This window comes from Gloeophyllum trabeum (genome assembly GCF_000344685.1).
Source record: "Gloeophyllum trabeum ATCC 11539 unplaced genomic scaffold GLOTRscaffold_00001, whole genome shotgun sequence".
Classification (NCBI taxonomy): domain Eukaryota; kingdom Fungi; phylum Basidiomycota; class Agaricomycetes; order Gloeophyllales; family Gloeophyllaceae; genus Gloeophyllum; species Gloeophyllum trabeum.
The window spans coordinates 2255167-2272394 of NW_006920410.1; the positions used below are offsets into that span (position 1 = coordinate 2255167).

Sequence of the window (17228 nt, forward strand, 5' to 3'; positions counted from 1 at the left end):
ATGGACCCCACCTATGTGTACATGGCACATTCATGCAATCTATGCTCGATTGCGACCATGCGTATATCGTCTCTCTGAACATGTGAAAATATGCCTAGAGTGCCACGGCTTTGGGCTGTCCGGTTTGAGGACGTTCCTCCTCTTCTATTACTTGTAACTGTAATGTAGCCACTATATGCAACGCATACTTCAACTAGATCTATGACTGACTAAAGAAATCGTGGTCTGTGGAGTCCCTTCCGCGTCTTCATCCTCCAGCTTCATCTTTCCCAAGATAGCGAGACCTAGTTCTTGCCAACGTACTTGCGACTCGACCAACGGCTTCCTGCGGAACTGGGCAGCCAGTGTGGAGGCCAGGTTGTTTCGCAGGACCTTGAGTGCCACATTTGTCTTCGGTGAAGCCCGGAACTTGATCTTGCGATTGTCCACGAATATCGAATCAGAGATGAGCTAAACGAATGTGGTCAGAGCGTTCTTAGGCTGTAGCGGTATCTGAGCAGCTGACCCTAAAGTCGCATTCACCGCACAGAAGCAGTATAGCGGCATCATCCACAGGGCCTGTCTCCCAGACGTAAAGTCTCTTCGAATGCCTGCGGAGCAAACCTTAGTAAAAGACTACCGAAGTTAGGGAAGTACGTGCATCAGCGTGAAGTAATGCAGATAGTTCACGCCAAAATCTCTCGGGTTCCGTCCGAAATTGACGGAGGTGGGATGGAAGGCAGCAGGCTGATTATTGCTAATGGTCCGCATCTGTCCATTCATCGGGTCGACGGCCAGGAGCTTCGGATAGACCCCTGCAGTGAGAGCAGCGCCGATGAGCGCTGTATTTTGCCCATTGCAATTGAATTCGGGTGGGACGGCGACGAAGCGCGCCTTGTTGCGGCCATAGCGAGCTCTGCCAACTGGTAAGCGCCAGCCATTTAGTACTCACACATCACGTACCTGCTCAGCTCCCGGACGAAGGACCGGTCGACTCGCATGAAGCCGGAATCGACGAGGTATCTACCGGACAGATCAGAACAAAGCATGGCTGACGACAGACATCCCCCTACCCGAGGAATTGTTGTCGAAGTTCTTCTATTTGTTGCAAGTTCTAGGAAGAGCAGCGAGTCGTTGGGAAAGCAAGGGACCTGTCTGATAACTTACCTGATGACTCAAGAAATTCGTCTTGCAAAACTTATACGCATATCCAGGAGCGCAGGCTCGCCAGCTTTGGAAAGCGTTATGGATGGTCAAAAAATCAGAGTTGTCTAGGGATGCGCTCAGGCAGGCGGCTCTATCCACAACGTCGTCTTACATACCAGTCTGGAATGAGCGTTTCGCCATGTCCGCCTGTTGCTCGAGCCCAAAGGGCGTAACGAATGGCGATTTGGAGTTGAGAGTAGCCGCGATGGTGAGCGCAGAATCCAAGCAGCGGAAAAGCGTTGCCATCAGAAGGAACTTGCCCAGATGGACGTCCGTGGGTAGTTTGCTCAATAATTGACCCATGGGAGTGATCTCTTCCGACGGTGTCAAAGCGCGAACCTGGAATCGTCGTAAGTCGGGGTGCCCTCAGGATGAGTCAAGCATAAGGCTTCACCTCAACTAATGCGGCTATCGCTCTTTGTACGTTGACAGAAGCCGGAGGATCCAGCGCCCTTGACAACACGTCCTCTATAGATGAACCTAACTTGATCTTCATTATTTTGATGCGCAAGGCAAGATCTGATAGGCTCAAGCGCAGCATTTCAGGAAGCGGATGTTCAGCGAGCTGAATGAACTCAGTAGGTGCCCAAGTCAGATCCAGAGGTGACTTACTAATGTATCGTGACGCAGTTTAGTGAAAAGGTGGAAGCACAGGCCTTCTTGAACACGACCAGCACGACCTCGCCTTTGTGCAGCGTTGCTCTTCGCAATGAATGTCTCTATCAGTCGACTCATCTGACGCTTCTCGTCATATCTACATATGTCAGAGAACTGTATCGATGACTTTGGGAAATAAGCCTACCTCATTTCCTTATGCTTGCCGGTATCGATTACGCAGGTGATGTCAGGTATGGTGATACCAGTCTCAGCAATATTGGTTGCTACCAATCTAGTGTTAACGATGGAGTGACAAGCTGGTCTGAACACTGTTTCATACCGATTACGATTTTTCGCACCCCTGGGGGAGGTATATTGAAGACAGCGCCCTGGTTCTCCGTGGAAATCGTGGAATGAAGAGGGAATATTTGGAAATCATCAGCAGCACCGAAGACGGGATGTTCGCCCAACAGCTCATTCAGACGCCTGATCTCTCCTAGACCAGGCATAAAAACGAGGATAGCAGCTGAATAATCCCGATATTGTGGGTCTTCAAGGCTGATCCGTTCTAACAAGCGTATGATGAGCTCATAGGGAATTAAACGCTCGTCAAGGAGATTGATAGTCGCGGCAGTCGCAGACGAATATCGCCTTTCCAACTTGACGTTTGTAGGACCTTCTTCTTCGTCATCTTCATCATTAGCCAATGCATCTTCCGACCAATCTTGGCGCGCTTTGCTACGATAAAACTTGTCATGACCTGTTCATCAAACAAGTATCAACCCACAGGAAGGCAGGATTCTGGACATAGCGTGGACGTACGGCGACGAGCATACGGAGAGCTCTCCTCTATAGTCCATTTCGTGAATTCTATCGCGTCTTCCAAATAGCGGACATCAACAGGGAAAGTGCGTCCGGGCACGTGGAACGTCGGACACCCGCCGAAGTAGTCGGATATCTTCTCAGCGTCGACAGTTGCAGACATCAAGATCACTCTACCCTGGTTAGCAAGCATTGCAGGATAGCGCAAAGTAACACTTACTTGAGGTCTCTGCGTTGTTCAATCAAGGATTTCAGTACGATCAGTAGAAAGTCAGACTCTATCGACCGCTCGTGAACCTGGATTGATGTCAGGACAAGGTCATTCTTTTCCGTGTCTTATGCCAGCGCACCTCATCGATGACGATATGCTGAGAGGAACATGAGTCTCAGCAAGGAACAAATTGTGGATTTTACTCTCACCGTGATTTCATCAAATGCAGTGCCTTCTCCGTTGGCACCCGAGCCACTTTCTAGCATCCGAAGTGCAATTCCGTTCGTGACAAACGCCAGTCGAGTATTCCTGGTTGTATTACTCTCGAGTCGAATCGAGTAGCCGACCAGGGAGTTCAGCGTGCCGACTGCGCCAGGCGGGTCGCCCAACTCAGCGGAAACTCGCTGAGCCAAGGATATGGCCGAGATACGACGGGGTTCCGTACAATAAATTTTGCAATGTTTACCCCTGGAAAGCTGATCTTCGAGGATGAAGGTTGGAACTTGGGTAGACTTGCCACTGAATGACCAGTGTTATGTATGTTAGAGTCGGCGGCAAGAAATCAGATATAACTAACCATCCAGTTTCGCCGCTAAGGACTAGTACTTGAGAAGATTCCAATGCGGAGACAATCTCATCACGATAATGCGCGACGGGTAGTCCATTGCGGTATTGCTGAAATATGAATTTGATGAGGAATGAGAAGCGCATGAGCGTCCATAGTGATACTAACCAGCATTTCCTGATAAGCCGGACTTGCTTGCCTCGCCTTGAAGCCTGCGATAATTTGCTCTGATGTGACTTCACTTCCATTTGACAAGTCTCGATAAAGGGTGGGTGCGGATGTAGTCGGAGTACGCTCGCTACGACCTTGGGCCTGAAACTATTTGTCAGGGAAAACCCAGATCCATGCTGTGTTGATAGTTACCTTGAGCTCCGTCGCAAGTTTGGGCTGGAGAATCGTTTGTAGTTTCGCCCAGACTTGACGATTCGTGACATGGTCGTTGTTCTTCCTCTTATTCTCGAGTTCTTCCCACAGATCCCTGAATGTAGCCGGCAACAGTCTAAAGGAAGTACGCCCCACGGACGTCACGGGAACCCCTGCAGCGAACCCATCCGTCGATGGAAAAGTTAATCCATGCAGTGCGACAGTTGCGACATAATTCTCCGCCTGCGACATATCGTGACAAGCGACGTCTTCCATAGTCCAGATCTGACTCTTTCCCCTCTCCCAGCCGATATTTACCGCAGCACGCTTGGCTCGACTAGACCCGGATATGCAGCTGTACGAAATCGCTGCATACCGATCGGATTTGAGCACAACCTCGGATAAGAGACTCTTCGGTGTCCGACCAGACCAATGTTTAGGCAGTGCCATATCACGGACTTGGATTGTAGTACCCTTGTCACTCGTTTCCGTGGTGGGCATTTCTAGGATTTCGAAAACACCGCCACCAACTGCGTCTTCGTCTCCTCCAAATATATCGGTGTTATCTTCCGGCAAAAGGGATGCCTCTGCTGAAACAACCGCGGGGTGTTCCTTCTCCACCTGAGGGTCTTTCGCTGCTGGAGGTGGTTCTGTTGGATCGCCCTTTCCACGCAATTTTGAACGAAGAGAGGACGCTTGCACCTGCTTACGTTGGATCCTGTACTGTGCCTCTGCGTCTTTGAAGTCGAAGAAGTAATGTTTCTTCACTTCTTCCAATCGTGATTGAAGGTTATTCAGGAAGGCAGGGTCAAAGCCTCCTTGACCTCGTTGTGCCTGCAGATCTGTGATTTGTAGCTTCAGGCGAACATACTCGAGATTAGGGTCATCAATCTCCGACGGATCTTTCTCAGTGTCTGAGCCTTCGTTGTGGCTGTATGATGCAAGAATGCGTGCCTTGGCAGCTTGTCGGTCGGTTTCAGCCGCCAGGGGTAGTGACGTTGGTCGTGGCTCGGGAGAGGACGCAAATTCCGAGGTGACCGGAGTTGCGGGGGAAGACTTGAAGGACGGAACAAATTCAGCCGCGCTGGCATTCAGCCTCGACTCCATCCCGTTTTGCTTAGGAGTCGATGCGCCTGATGATCTGACAGGGGTAGAGGCCCTACTCTGGCGGGAAGAAGGCGTTTCGAAATGGCTGGGTGTTTTAGGAGTACGGGGTTCGGTTTCAGGAGCACCTAGATATCTTCCTTAATGAAAAGAAATATCAGAGCATGAACATCATCAAACTTACGTTTTCGGGTCTCCAGTTCACCTTCAGGACAATGAATATAGAGCTTGCAATGGCAAAGGACATGAGCTATGCCAGTAATGTAGGAGAGGCGCAAGACTAGACTGACCCATTCGTATGCTTCATCCAGGTCTACGCCCCGGATGGCTCTAAGACATTGCTCGACTCTATCCTCCGTAAAGCCCAGCCGCCGTAGTACGCCGTACGTGATGGCTATGCGGGCGAGTGCTCTCTCCTCTGGCTCAGAGATAACTTTAGACGCTGCATCTGAAAATTAGCGTTTACGGACTACTCAGGTACAAGCTACGCACAGTCGTCGCATTCTGTTTCGATAGCTAAGGTCAGAATACGACTAGAGATGTTTGGATCCAGCTCAAAGCTTGACAAAGTCTCGGAGAATCGTCTATCCTGCTCTATTGCCTACCAAACCATCAGCATCTGCAGTACATAGACATGGAGGTATATCCGAACTTTGATGGTTCTAGTTATCTCTTTCTCCGTCTTCTCTTGGAGGCGATCCACCAGATCGGACAGCCGCTGGTCCTCGTCTGACTGCTTCACGGCGTCTTGTGCAAGAGGCTTTCTCGTCTCCGGAACCACAACCTCGGAAGGTCGTGGTACCTCATCCTTATCTCCATCAACAGAGTTAGACGTGACTTCCTCAGCTTGGTCCACAACCTTCTTTGGAACCGAGGTCGTAGCGAAGCCTCGCGCAACAGGTTTCAACTGCGTCTTCTTCTTCTTCGCCATATTAGTGGAGGGCTTTATAGCAGGGTCTTCAAAGAGTCTCTCGAAGACAGTCCACTGGATAACGAAGGTCGAAGTGCGAAATTAGTCTGCAGAGCCAGTTACGTTCGCAGCTCCAAACGGAAGCCGCTAATTTCTCTTGGAGGACGTGCAAATAAGGCGTGCATAGGACAAGCGTAACAATGAATGTCGGGTCAGTTAGATTCCTCGATCGGTGCGGTAAAGTGACTCAGTAGGCACCGTGTATGCATATAAGCTCAAGCTGTCCGAACGTAGTACCTGACGTGGCTGTGCAGAGAACTCCAGACGGGATTTGATCTTGAAGAGCAGTACATGCCAGTGCGATTCGATAGTACATACAATAATAATGCGTAGGTCTACAATATGCAGTGTAAGAGTCAAAGCAATACAAGAACGATAGCAAGTCCAGAATGCAAGTAACATATGTGAAGAGCGACAGTGCTCAAGCTCGCTGACCTTCGTTTATTCAGGCCGCATCTCTCCCGTTCGCGACAGAGGCTTTCCTTCTACCTGCACCGGTGCCCCGCGAGCCACCTCTTCGACCGCGACCAGAGCCCGACACGCCGTTCTTCCTCTTCTTCCCGCGTGTACTCGCAGCTTGCGGTCCAACGTCCTCTACAACGGATTCAGGTCCATTGTTTTGTGCTGGACCTGCATGCCCAAAGAATTCATCACCCTCTTCATTCCATAGATCCCTGGCCGGATCTTCTGAGCCATTAATGGAGGTTATCGTTCGAGTGCCAGTTCCTTGTGAAGACATCACAGAAGTCGCGTTGAGATTTGCAAGTTGGTCATCAGGTAAGAGTAACGACACGATCTCGTTCGGTTTCGCAACGTCCGTGAAACTCTTGTTGCCGACGACTATGTCTTGTACCTATTGAAGAACGTCGAGTCCTTGTTCACGCATAGCCACAAAGACAAACTTACGTCTTTCTTTACTCGTGCCAACTGCACTATTCTCTCGTCGATCGTGCCCTTAGTAATGAGACGATAAACAGTGACTTGTCGTGTCTGTCCCAGTCTATGAGCTCTGTCCATTGCCTGAGCGTCATTGGAAGGATTCCAGTCATGATCATAGAATATGACCGTATCTGCAGCAGTGAGGTTGATACCCAGACCTCCCGCCCGAGTACTGAGTAGGAAGACGAAAATCTCCGGCCTGGACAGGTCAGCATATGATATAACATTAAGGAGAACAATGGCTCACTTCGTTTGCCAGTCTATGACCATATCTCGCCTGTCTTCTAGCTTGGAAGAACCGTCCAAACGGAGATACTTGTATTGCCGGTATATAAGATATTCTTCCATGAGATCCATCATACGCGTCATCTGGAAATATATCAGGACGCGGTGGCCTTCCGACTTCAGCTCTTGAAGGAGGGCGTCTAAGCGAGCCAGCTTGGCAGAGTCGTATATCAATCTCTTCGCGTCTGGAACTTGCATAGTCGACGCAGGGAGTTGATCTGGAGGAGAGCTTCCAAACAAGCCAAGAGGCGATAAACCTGGTAGCCTGGACTGGTAACCGGAGTATGCATCTTCGGAATCTCTCAGATACGCTGGGAGGCCGTAAAGAGCAAGGGATTCAAGCGGCCCGTCCAAGAACTGTTCTTGGCGGTTTAAGAACGTTCTGTCCGCACAATACATGGTTATCGAAGGAGCCACCGCAGGTGGGACGAAGAACTTGAAGCCTTGTCGCGACAGACAGGAGCCTTGCCAAGCGGTCTTCGATATGGAGGGCAAGGCGGGTAATCCAGGTGCAATTACCGAGGCAATTGTTGGTAACGCCCTGTGGATGCGGAAGGGGGGACTTGCAGAGTGCGCCACGAAATCTGGATCACTGGGCAATCATGAATATAGAGCCGGAGCATAGAACTCTGGTGGACATTCGACGTACAGGACGCAGGTATCTTCGGCTAATACTGAGCGTTCTTCCTGGGCGGCTCGCAAGCGCCGCGTCAGCAACGGCGATAGGTGCACTTCGTGCGCTTCGCCCGGGGACATGTGCAAAAGTCGAAGAAATGCAAAGGAGTCGCTGACTGAATCCCATGTGAGTAAAAGGGACATCAGGGAGCAGCTCGGCATACCGTCGTCATACATGGACTTCTGGATCCAGTCGGTGCTCCATATATTCATGAGATGGGATATACAGTCAGTGGGTTGCCGAGAAATCGACTCTTCTTGCGGTATATCCAAAAGACCGCCTTCACGGTAGAATAATTCGGGGATTGTGTATTCGATGGGATTCCGTGATGAATATGGCAAGAAAAGGAAGTCTCCTTCTCTATTCAATGGTCCGGACTGCCCAAACACTGAGAACGAGAACGGGGCGACGACATCTGCACGCTCGAAGAGCTCGGGGTGATTGCAAACCTAGACATTCTTGTAATAAGTAAAGAATCGGACTGGTCGAACATCGTCAGGACTAACTTTGCGGAATTGCATGACCAAATTCATTAGCGTCCGTGCTGACTCGGCGTCTCCGATATTGGCAGCTTTCTCGAGCAATTCGGCAACAGAGACATTGGCTAGCAAGGCTCGGTACAACGCTCGTTGCCTGGCACTGAGGTCTACATAGATATCTTTCTCTATCTAGGATGGAAGCATGTTTAGTTTAGGGCACCCCGACAAATGCACCGTCCACCCACCTTGTCGCTTAGCTCATTCTGGACGTGACGCTTCACACGTCGCAGCATGAACGGCTTCAGTATCATGTGCAGCCGGCGAAGTTGATGCTCGTTTAGTTTGCTACCTTTGTTCTCAGCGGCATTCTCGATATCCTTTGAAAACCATTCATTGAATTCGTCGTGAGAATCGAACAGACTGGGCATGATGAAATGCAGCAGAGCCCACAGTTCTAAGCCAAGCAGTGAGCACATCATGTGCCCTGGACGAATTGCTCGGGGACGTACCTTGCATGTTGTTCTGGATCGGCGTTCCAGTAAGAAGCAACCGATTTCGACAGTTAAATCCAAGAAGTGTCTTCCACCGGACACTAGACGAGTTCTTGATGTTCTGCGCTTCATCCAAGACCATGTACTGCCATTTTACCCGCTGGAAGTACTGTTGATCTTGAGTCACCTGAAGTACTAAGTCAGCTCATGTAGTAAGGCAGGAGCGATGCACCAATACCAGCTGGTAACTCGTGATGAGGACATGGAACGGAGCATCCTGATTATAGCTGATTTCCTTTTTACTCCAGAATTTTCGCAGGGTCGCCCGGTCCTTCACATTGCCCCAGTAAGGCAACGCCTTCAGAGGTGGGACGAATCGGGTGATTTCTTGCTGCCAGTTGTGTAGGGTAGAGGCAGGAGCAACAACCAAAAAAGGTCCCCAGATATCATGCACTTCTGCAAGGTAGGCCAGCAGAGAAATAGATTGGACGGTCTTCGCAGAGAGCGAGAATTAGCTTGGTGCGATAGTGCAGACAGAAGACCTCACTTTCCCTAGACCCATTTCATCGGCTAAGATGCCGTTGATACCTTGGTCGTATAAGGTTGCCAACCAGTTAAGGCCTTTCAGCTGGTATTCCTTGAGCTGCGCTGTAAGCATTCTCGGCTGCTTGATGGTCAGCGGCCCAGACAAGGAAGTAGGATTCTGGAAATTAAGCTCATCCGAGTCGACTGATCCGATCTAGTGTTAGAGGTATTCATGAGGTATTGACGATGGACTCACGGTCTACGAGTGGTGCAGAAGGTGTGGCCACACCATCCACTGACTCCTCTCGACTTCGTCCTTCCGATTTCGCAAGCTGCAGTGCTTCGTTGGTCTTGCGCTCCAGCGCAGCTTGTCGGTCAAACTCTTTTGCCCTCAGTTTGGCTAGAGTTATGGCATCCTGAGCGTTACGCGCCGCATGTCGGCGGAGGTTTGTCTGATCGTCTGTGATGGACGGTTATAGTACCCGGATTGGGGGGCAACACATATATCTTACCATCGTCGAAGTCGATATCCTGTAAGGTACTATCGTTTTCGACTAGCTCAGCACCGGCAGGTGCTTGCGCATCAGCAGAGTCGCCCTCGACCTCAGCAGCTATACATGCATCGCCCTGTCAGCAAAAGACAAAAAGAATGGCCTAATGACTGACTCTTCAGTTTGCTCCCAACGAAATGACTGTACAGCTCCGTTTGACTAATCAAGAACTCTAATTTCCTCGCCTGTCGAGCAGCCTCACGGCGTTCCTCCTCGACCCGGGCGCGGTCATGAGCTTCCTTCTGTTCCCGCTTGCGGACATCCCGCTCCTCTTTCTCGTTCTTCTTCCAAAATACGAGCATCTCACGCATTAGCCTCTTACTTTTAGCCTGGATATCCTTATTTGCTTTAGCAGTCCGAGTAAATGGTCTTCGAGCTTGCATAGATGAGAGGAGGGCAAGACGTTTCAACTGCGCTTGTCTGGCTTGATACCCCATAGCATGGTATTTGTAGACCTGTGATAAGTTGAGGTTTGGCATTCTAACACGAATTTATGTTTCAATTACCTTTGCCACCTCTCGTTTGGCGATGTTCGTCCATACCTTCTTCTGCGCCTCTTCCAATACCCTGACCCGTTTGGCCATGATCGAATCATCGACCTTTTTGGCTTTCTTCAGAGGTGGTATGAGCTCGTCCAATTCATACACGACCGATGAAGTATTAGTCGGCGCTGGAGAGGCTGGCCGTGACGCAGAAACCGAGGGGGTTCCGTCGCGAGAAGCAGATACCGAACCAGAGCCGACTCCAAGAAGCTCTTGAGTATGCGGTGGAAGCGCATCGAGCTTACGCTTTGGCCCGGGTTTCTTACGATAAGGCTTGACCCCATCCCCACCCATCTCACCTGGTCCGGCGGGCTTCCCTTTACCCTTCGCTTTCGTGGACGATGCTGAGATAGATGAGCCAAGGGCATGCTTGGGGAACTCGAGCGGATTGTCGTTCGTAATGAACCTCTCCGATTCATCTACCAAGCCATCTGCGTTCTTATCCACCTTGCGCTTCTTTGCGGCAGGGCCGATTTTGTCAAACCTATTCGAAAGAGGCACATCAAGCTCACTACCAGAATCTGACTCGGGCAGCGCAGCTGGGCGTTTCGTTCCCAGTTTATTTTTACCCTTCCTAGATCCTGGAGTAGCCTTCGGATGGCCGAGGACAGATTCCTCTAATGCTGTGGCAGCATCCTCCGCCCCACGCTCTGCTTCGAAAGACTGTCCAAGTTCTGCGGGCTCTGGCGATATGTCTGGATCATCAGTGGAAGCAGACGGAGGTGAAACCGGGTTGACATTTGGTACGCGGTTCATGTCCTGCATCATCGGCGGCGGTGGTGGCGGCGGCGGCGGGGGTATACTAGCCACACGAGCCGCGTAGTGGTGTGACAATGACCGTGCGACGTTGGAATTCCGTTCCTGATGGATCAGGGCAAAGGTCAGAATAGAGATTGCATGGTGCAAAATTGACTGACAAGGCAACTAGCATCAAAAAATACCTCTACTTGTCTTTGCCTCTTTTGAGTTTCCAAGATGTAATCGCTGTACTCGGCTATCCAGACCTCCTCGCAATCTTCGAGGTCTGAGGACGCTAAGCGTAACTCATCCTCCGTAGGCTGATGGAACTCTACCACTGTAGGTTCCATCACATGGACCGGCGGCGAGGAAGCCCGGGCATGTTTACTTCGAGAGGAATATCGACGCGTGCCATTCTGATGACAGTATCAAAATGTGAGAACCAATAACAATCTATAGCACGTACGCGTTTCTGCCCAGGAGGCTGGTAGTCTGCATCATCGTCGGCGTTTCTCCGTTTCCTCCGGCCTGAGGGTTCTGTGTGTTCACTGTCAAAACCGGAGTTAGGGTCCTCCAGAGCAACTCCGTCTGGGCCTGCGCCAGGATGAGCATCGTGAACAAGAGGATAGAGCACATAATAGGGCTCACCAAGCAGCCACTGTCCATCATAAGCACTGTGTGCGACTGGATCAACATAAGTGCCCTGCTGATAGGCTCCTCTTGCTGCCCGAGGGGTTTCACGTTCGCCTGAGATTGGACGCCGCGGCGTCGGGGTACGGTCGCCATTCGATTGGGAGGTGGAGGAACGCGACTCATCGACAAGCCCTGCATCATTGGACGGAATAGAGGGACCCGCTGCCTGCGAAGACGGTGTCACAGGCGGCATCGGGTCGTCATTCAGGATTGACCTGAGTGACATGGTGCACTGGGGGTATCCAAAGAGACTTGGTCAAGTATACGGGACTGTCGTCCAGCGAGACTGACAGCGACAGCCTTCCGTGGGATTACAACAGGTCGAACCAGCACCCGCGAAGCTATGACGGACAGTAGTGCGACCGCTTCCTATTCTCTACCTCCCGCAAACAGCGTTCTGGCGGTTGTTGACGGAGGGTGGGCCAATGTCGCCAACGACGACGAGCACAGCAAGCCTGGGTGAAAACTGATGAGGAACAGCCGGACTCGAACGGGGAATCGGCGTCGCGCGTCTCATTATATTTGTAAACTGTTGTGATACCATTGACCTTCTGTCAACTCAAGCCTGAGCTGTCGCTCCATATATGGTAATTTGCTCATCCTTCTCGAAGGAGCACTCCTCCGCACGCGAGAGCGTAGCAAACACACATCGCACAAATTCGGGCTTTCATTTAGGCCAGGACCTCGAAACATGACCCGTACTTCATCCTAGATCTAGAGACGCTGTCGTTCAGCCCTATCTAGCTCAGGGGTGTGCCTGCAATAGGATCCTCTTCTGATCTTGTGTGCGTGATATATTGCGTACGCTTTAGCTCATTTCGAGCCTGCACCTTGCATGATTGCTGACGCCGTGACATTGTTACTTCGCTAAGGTATCGTATATCTGTATTAACCCATGTACAGCAGTTTCTAGCTATCCTCGCGCTCCTCTGTGCTCGACAGAAACACAACCACTGGCAGGACCGCTTACTCCTCATCGGGGTGCAACATGAGCTCGGGACGAACTTTCTCGTCGAACTCCTCCGGTGTTAGGAATCCTAAAGAGACGGTAGCCTCCTTCAACGTGGTGCCTTCTTTGTGCGCCTTCTTAGCGCACTTGGCGACGTCTGCGAACGAACTTCAGCATTGACTCCAAAAAAGGAAGGAGCGAGAACGCACTGTCATAGCCAAGTGTCTTGTTGAGGATCGTGGCCAGCATTAGCGACTCGTTCACTAATTGTCCAATGCGTTTCTCGTTCGCCTGAATACCCACGACGCAGTTCTTGGTGAACGAACGAGATGCTAGTAGGAATGTAAATCTCTCATTATACCAACCACTGGAAGGTCGCCTACCGTCGGATAATAATCGGATGCTTTGGAGAACGTTCTTTGCGATTACGGGTTTGAACACGTTCAACTACAGCCAGGTATAAATGGAAGCTCAGTAACCATACCCAGAAAAGCGCACCTCGAAGTGACCGTTGGAACCACCGACTGAGACAGCAACCTGGTTGCCCATTACTTGGGCAGCGACCATTGTCATTGCCTCACATTGAGTGGGGTTCACTTTTCCGGGCATGATACTGCTACCGGGCTCATTTTCAGGCAGAGCCAGCTCCCCGAGACCGCATCGAGGCCCAGATCCAAGGAACCGGATATCGTTGGCTATCTTCATCAATGAAACCGCGACAACATTCAAAGCACCATGTGCCTCTACAAGAGCGTCATGTGAAGCAAGTGCTTCGAACTAAGAACAGTGTTCAGTAGTGCAATTGAACAATGACCCAATGGAATCACCTTGTTTGGAGCGGTCTTGAATTCGATGCCAGTGATCTTCGAGATCTCGGCAGCGACCTTCACGTCAAAGCCCTTCTTGGTGTTCAGCCCCTACAATGGATATATAGTGAGTTTATTTCCTTGCCGTAGACATGGGTTCGTACCGTGCCGACAGCGGTGCCTCCTTGAGCAAGGAGGCTGAGGCGCGGAAGGACACCTTTCACCCGTTCAATTCCGTTCGACACTTGCTGCACATATCCGCTGAACTCCTGGCCAAGGGTCAGGGGAGTAGCATCCTAGATCAGAATAGAAATCAGATGTGTCATCTCACAGAAGCGGTTTGACTGACTGACCTGAAGATGTGTTCGGCCGATTTTGATGATTTTGTCAAATGCCTGAGCCTTCTCTGCCAGAGCATCACGCAATTCAGTAAGAGCTGGAATCAAGCTATTGGTGATCTCCACTACAGCAGCAACATGCATAGCGGTGGGGAATCTATGCAGAACGCCTATACAGTTCATGGATGCTCCCAATAGCGTAAATGACCATGAACTCACGTGTCGTTACTGCTTTGGCTCATGTTGACGTGGTCGTTGGGATGAACGGGCTTCTTAGAGCCAAGTTCTCCGCCGAGAATTTCGATCGCCCTGTTGGAGATAACCTGTGGACGAGATGGAGTCTTCGACGATACGAGGGGAACGTGGATAAACTTCATACCTCGTTAACATTCATGTTACTCTGTGTTCCACTTCCGGTCTGGAATACCACCAAGGGGAAGTGGTCAAGCAGCTTGCCGGAGATCACCTACGAGGGCGTTGAGTTCCTGCAAAGTCGCGGTTCGATCGTCACTTACTTCATCGGCTGCTTGCTGAATTGCCTGTCCGATCTTGGGGTCCATGCCATAGCTCACATTCACCACGGACGCGGCTTTCTTCAGCACACCAAACGCCTTGATCAGGGGAGGGGGGAGTCTTTCAGTTGGCCCACCAATGTCAAAGTTCTGGAGAGAGCTGGGACGGAGATATAAGGTGTCTGATAACGAGTCCCAGATACGCAACGCACCGCTGAGTCTGTGCACCCCAATACCGATCCGCCGGGACCTGCAATTCACCGAAGGTGTCGCGCTCTACGCGGTATGACTGGCTCGACTATGGACACTCGTCAAATCATGCACCGTCCACTGGAAGATAATTCTGACCATTCTGAAGGCGGAGGAAGAGAACAGTCGGGGGTACAGGGCCGACCGGGGATGGGCCAGATGCAGCTGCAGACCCAGGTATAGGAATCACATGACGTGCGTGTCATAAGATAGAACGACGAGACATACTCTGCGTGAAAGGCGGATACCAGCCATACCTTGAAGCGCGAAGAGTAGAAACCGCTGGATGGGCTGCTGCGTATAGGGTGTCTAGCACGGCGGAGAAGAGAGAGTACGGTGTACGGCGTCCTCCGACACTTTAAGCAACCCAAGCCCGACTTTCTCCGTCATCGTCTTAGAACCTGTTACCACGCTCTTCGACGCATCACTGACCGGAATATTCTGGGTCGTCGCTGCCAGCTAGACATGCAGGAAGATGCGAACAATGAAGCTGAAGAACCGGTCCACATATCATTATGCCTCTTCCTCAGGAGTTACCGCCAATGAAATGGTCACAACAAGCGGAAATCAAATGCATCTCGGACGTCCTCTTCGGATTCCGACTGCAATTGCGGTGAATTCCACGTGATTTCATATGTCATGATCACCTGTGCTATATCCTGGCGCGCTGCAAGCGCTCTCCTTGTCCTCCTCCTGTCACTCATTTCTCTACCTACAATGGCCAGCATATCGTCTCAGCTGATCCTACACCCTACGGTCTCCCAAAGTATCAAGCTCGGAAGTACTACTATCGGCCGAGACAAAGTAGGTCGCGTGCACGTATAACAGATTCGGATTGAGATGGGTCTGACTGCTTCACACAGTTGTACAGGGCCGTCCAATACTTCTCCAGGTTTCTGGCATGGTTTCTGCTAGCGAGAGGACACAAGGATCAGGCAGCGAGATGGAATGCCCTGAAATCCCATTTAGCGTTGGCACGCAAGCGTAAGTCACGAATCATAGTGCATTCTCGAGATGTGCTGAAGTAAAGGCGGGTTCCCCACAGTATTGCGCTTAGGCAAGCCCATGGAGCATCTTCAAGCGGCTCTCCGGGCGGTACAGGCCTACTCTGCGGCAGAGACCGGGGAGCAGATAACTACCATCGGCCGACAGCTGGCTTACTTCGGTTATCTCACGTACGACACCGTCGTTTGGGTATGTGGAGGCTTTACATCTCTCACGCGGAAGACGGTTATGACGCCCATGATGGCCCGTCTAACAGGCCAACGCAGTCAAATTCATCAATTTGAAGCCCGACACCGCTCAGAAGGTCAATAAGACCTCCAACCGCTTCTGGCTGGCAGGCATTCTCTTGAGCATCACCCACGGTCTTCTCAAGGTAAATTTCTTTCTAGGTGTACTATGTATCACTTCTCACTTGGTCGACTTGTTCCGCAGGCTGGCCGTCTAGCGAACGAAGCGAAGAAACTCCGATCGAGGTCGGGCGAAAAGGACGTCGGAGCAGAAGCGGACCGTGAGATGAGGCAGCGTACTCTCGACATGTAAGCGTTTCCCACTACTCATACACGTTCTATCGGCCTACTTACGATGTGTTCACAGGGCTCGGTCAGTAACGCGTCACCAGTTCATAATCGACATTCTCGATGTCTGGATACCCGCCGCGAACCTCGGCTTAGTCAATCTCAACGACGGCGTGCTTGGTATCTTTGGGTGAGTTCGGTGTTGGGAATATCCCGCTGCGTGATACTGAATCTTTGTCAGCTTCATCACTTCCGTCATGGCCCTCCGTCAGCAATGGCACATTGCTGGAAACAAGTGAACGCCCTCTTCTATATTTCCTGCTCCCGCTATTCCTTGCAGTTTTATATACATTTCGAATGTACCATCTCGGATAAGTTATAGGAGTCCTTGACCTCGCTAACTGGTCTTAATGGATAATGGCTTGTGCTTTACGATTACATCCACGTTGCCTGCTACCGATACTATGTGCATGGACCAGGCGGCAAGTGACAATGTCCACGATTGTGGCATTGACCTGGTACAGTATGCCGGCGGCATGAAGCAGCTGTGGCGATTGCAAGGTAAGTTCCTGCTTTCCGCTTCGCGTTCTCCGTCAAATCATTCGCGGCCATACCGCCAGGATCAAACACTCGAATTCTTGATGAACGCGCTGTCACATCGCGAGGAGGAAACTCTGATGAAGGCTGCCAAAGCCAGAGCTCTGAAAGAATGTGATCCCATCGTCCGAGGTCCGCTCTTCTCATGCACCACAACCTCTATTCACCTATCCAAACTCGCCTGATGTGATGGTATGACTATAGAGTTTGCTGACTGCGCAACTGGCCGTACTATCTCGGTAGCTTGGGCATGTAAGAGCAAGTATTCGGAGTTGCAGTCCTGTATGGGACAATTGTGAGTGCAGACATACGTCCCCCTGGGGTATCTGTATGTCCTCACTAACAGGGATATTTGCTGCTGGAATAGTACCAGTCAGGAAGGCATGGATGTCATCCGGAGAGAATATCTTCGACTCAGAAACCAGCAACACTCATGACACGACCCCAATTGTCCTGTAGGCCCGTGTCTAGCGATCCTTTTGAACAAATGACGAAGCAGTCGACTATCGATCTCTGTCTAC

The 17228-nt window shown here is 51.0% G+C and overlaps 5 protein-coding genes across 5 annotated transcripts; 2 read left to right on the forward strand and 3 right to left on the reverse strand.

The window, feature by feature from the left end:
* Positions 1-189: 189 nt before the first annotated feature.
* GLOTRDRAFT_29736 (P-loop containing nucleoside triphosphate hydrolase protein) lies at positions 190-5778 on the reverse strand (the record flags this gene model as incomplete). Its single annotated transcript, XM_007861959.1, has 22 exons — positions 190-450; positions 506-580; positions 637-895; positions 943-1002; positions 1053-1093; positions 1147-1250; positions 1302-1524; positions 1580-1750; positions 1798-1939; positions 1988-2066; positions 2123-2542; positions 2605-2777; positions 2825-2901; positions 2955-2972; positions 3025-3334; positions 3393-3490; positions 3549-3692; positions 3744-4884; positions 5028-5074; positions 5138-5289; positions 5340-5448; positions 5500-5778. 22 exons carry the CDS (start codon positions 5776-5778, stop codon positions 190-192), a joined length of 4383 nt encoding a protein of 1460 aa, XP_007860150.1.
* Positions 5779-6070: 292 nt separating this feature from the next.
* Positions 6071-11817, reverse strand: GLOTRDRAFT_68543 (uncharacterized protein). The gene is made up of 17 exons (XM_007862848.1): positions 11692-11817; positions 11510-11637; positions 11223-11459; positions 10270-11166; positions 9879-10218; positions 9725-9823; positions 9469-9672; positions 9235-9416; positions 8926-9180; positions 8706-8874; positions 8442-8650; positions 8224-8385; positions 7881-8166; positions 7670-7832; positions 7004-7603; positions 6724-6955; positions 6071-6670 (listed from the first exon to the last, which is right to left on the reverse strand). The coding sequence occupies exons 3-17, from the start codon at positions 11391-11393 to the stop codon at positions 6263-6265; spliced, it is 4377 nt and encodes a 1458-aa protein (XP_007861039.1). The 5' UTR covers positions 11394-11459; positions 11510-11637; positions 11692-11817; the 3' UTR covers positions 6071-6262.
* Positions 11818-12535: 718 nt separating this feature from the next.
* Positions 12536-14918, reverse strand: GLOTRDRAFT_68544 (fumarate hydratase). The gene is made up of 13 exons (XM_007862849.1): positions 14819-14918; positions 14690-14755; positions 14554-14639; positions 14345-14501; positions 14209-14295; positions 14049-14152; positions 13845-13986; positions 13656-13787; positions 13513-13602; positions 13184-13462; positions 13069-13132; positions 12895-13017; positions 12536-12842 (listed from the first exon to the last, which is right to left on the reverse strand). The coding sequence occupies exons 1-13, from the start codon at positions 14843-14845 to the stop codon at positions 12703-12705; spliced, it is 1497 nt and encodes a 498-aa protein (XP_007861040.1). The 5' UTR covers positions 14846-14918; the 3' UTR covers positions 12536-12702.
* A 343-nt stretch (positions 14919-15261) lies between these two features.
* GLOTRDRAFT_53092 (peroxisomal biogenesis factor 11) lies at positions 15262-16547 on the forward strand. Its single transcript, XM_007862193.1, has 7 exons — positions 15262-15394; positions 15454-15574; positions 15636-15784; positions 15852-15968; positions 16028-16131; positions 16190-16300; positions 16352-16547. Exons 1-7 carry the CDS (start codon positions 15308-15310, stop codon positions 16407-16409), a joined length of 747 nt encoding a protein of 248 aa, XP_007860384.1. The 5' UTR covers positions 15262-15307; the 3' UTR covers positions 16410-16547.
* A 204-nt stretch (positions 16548-16751) lies between these two features.
* On the forward strand, positions 16752-17006 carry GLOTRDRAFT_32461 (uncharacterized protein; the record flags this gene model as incomplete). The annotated part of the gene is made up of 2 exons (XM_007862117.1): positions 16752-16839; positions 16912-17006. 2 exons carry the CDS (start codon positions 16752-16754, stop codon positions 17004-17006), a joined length of 183 nt encoding a protein of 60 aa, XP_007860308.1.
* Positions 17007-17228: the final 222 nt, after the last annotated feature.